This window comes from Urtica dioica, chromosome 4 (genome assembly GCF_054948205.1).
Source record: "Urtica dioica subsp. dioica isolate 48M chromosome 4, U.dioica_male_clone48M_v1_H2, whole genome shotgun sequence".
Classification (NCBI taxonomy): Eukaryota; Viridiplantae; Streptophyta; class Magnoliopsida; order Rosales; family Urticaceae; genus Urtica; species Urtica dioica.
The window spans coordinates 35,670,070-35,671,661 of record NC_142759.1 but is presented as its reverse complement, the minus strand read 5'-3'; the positions used below and the strand labels follow the sequence as shown (position 1 = coordinate 35,671,661).

Genomic DNA, 1,592 nt, shown 5'->3' with positions numbered 1-1,592 from the left:
TAGAATTGGGGTCTGAGCCACTCGCTTCTTCTCTCCAATCTTGTGCCACCCGGTACCCGCTCCGCACGGAATACTCGCCGTCCGTCGAGTAGTGCCACATGAGCTTGTCTGGGACTGGAACGCTGCTGGTGGGGATCGCAAGGATCATGTCCACATCTACCGGTGTAAACATCGCCTTCACCAAAACCTCATTCCAACCTCCATTATAATTTTTCAATTCTGCTACCCTCATCTCACAAGGGAGTGGAGGAGGCTCGATGAGGCTGAACAACTTTGGTCTCGGGATCCATCGGTCTCTAAGAATATCCACTTGTTCTCCATCTCCAACACGCCATCTTGAACCTTTTTCGATGAGTTTCCTGCCCCACAGAATTCCTTTCCAGATTTGGGAGCCATTTGACCCGTCATTAGCCTCCAGAAAATTATTATCGGGAAAATAACATACCTTGAGGACTTGATTCACCAAGCGATCCGGGTGTCGGATAATATCCCACGCTTTTTTTTTGCAAGGAAAGCTTGGTTGAAGTCCTCGAGGTTCCGGAAGCCAAGGCCGCCTTTGGTTTTGTGTCTACATAGCGTCTCCCATTTAGCCCAGTGGATTTTCTTCTTCTCTTTGTTGCTGCCCCACCAGAAGGCGTTCATGAGGTTGTGGAGTTTGGATATGAGGCTCTTGGGAAGGGAAGCAACTCATGGCGTGGCTCGGGATTGCTTGCACGATCGCCTTAAGAAGAACCTCTTTCCCAGCCTGCGAGAAAAGGCCACCCTTCCAGCTCTTTATCTTCTTCCACACCTTGTCGAGGACGAAAGTAAACAGCTCCACTCTCCGACGGCATGAGAATGTTGGGAGTCCGAGATAATGGTCCAAGTTCTCGGCCACCTGGACCCCTAGTGTTGCTGCAAGCTCTCGCTGTTGTTCTTCATCCACTTGAGATCCAAAAGTGATGCTAGACTTGTCATAGTTCACCTTTTGGCCCGAGGCAGCTTCATAGGCGGAAAGGCAGCCACTTATGTTCCGCACGTTGTCTTCGTCGGCCTTGAAAAACAGCATACTATCGTCCGCGAATAAAAGATGGGACACCTGTATGCCCGGGTTCCCAAATCTTATCCCATCGATCTCTACATCCTCTTCTTTTTTGTTCAGGATCCCGGATAGACCTTCTGAGCATAAAAGAAAAAGGAAAGGGGAGAGAGGAACGCCCTGGCGGATACCCCGTTGCGGCGTGACCGAATAAAAAAGCACATGTTTGTTTGTTTGTTTGTTTTTTTTTTTTTTTTTTTTTTTTTTTTAAACAGCTCGTTAGCCGCACATGTGTAAGTGTGTAACGCAGAACTTCACTTGTTTGTTGTTTATACTTATTCTATATGCTCAATATAGTGACATCACTTCTTCCTTCCTTCTTTTTTGGGAACAGTAAATATGGTGACTTTTCTATTTTGTATTTTCTATAATGTTTCAATCAATTGTACAAAACTGGTGATTGCTATGAAACTACCTCAATTTTCTTTCTTTTGATTATGCTCCTGCTAAGGAAACTCTCAGCTATTTGGAACAATGCGTTACATATATTGACAAAAATGTCCGATTTCAAGAA

The 1,592-nt window shown here is 45.7% G+C and overlaps 1 protein-coding gene across 1 annotated transcript; it reads right to left on the bottom strand.

Moving 5' to 3' along the window:
• Positions 1-586: 586 nt before the first annotated feature.
• Positions 587-1,048, bottom strand: LOC149401516 (uncharacterized). Its single transcript, XM_089610762.1, has one exon. The coding sequence runs from the start codon at positions 1,046-1,048 to the stop codon at positions 587-589; it is 462 nt and encodes a 153-aa protein (XP_089466888.1).
• Between the last annotated feature and the right edge of the window lie 544 nt (positions 1,049-1,592).

Coding starts and splice junctions, on each gene's coding strand:
- LOC149401516 (XM_089610762.1), bottom strand. CDS start 1,048: ATGCTGTTTTTCAAGGCCGACGAAGACAACGTGCGGAACATAAGTGGC.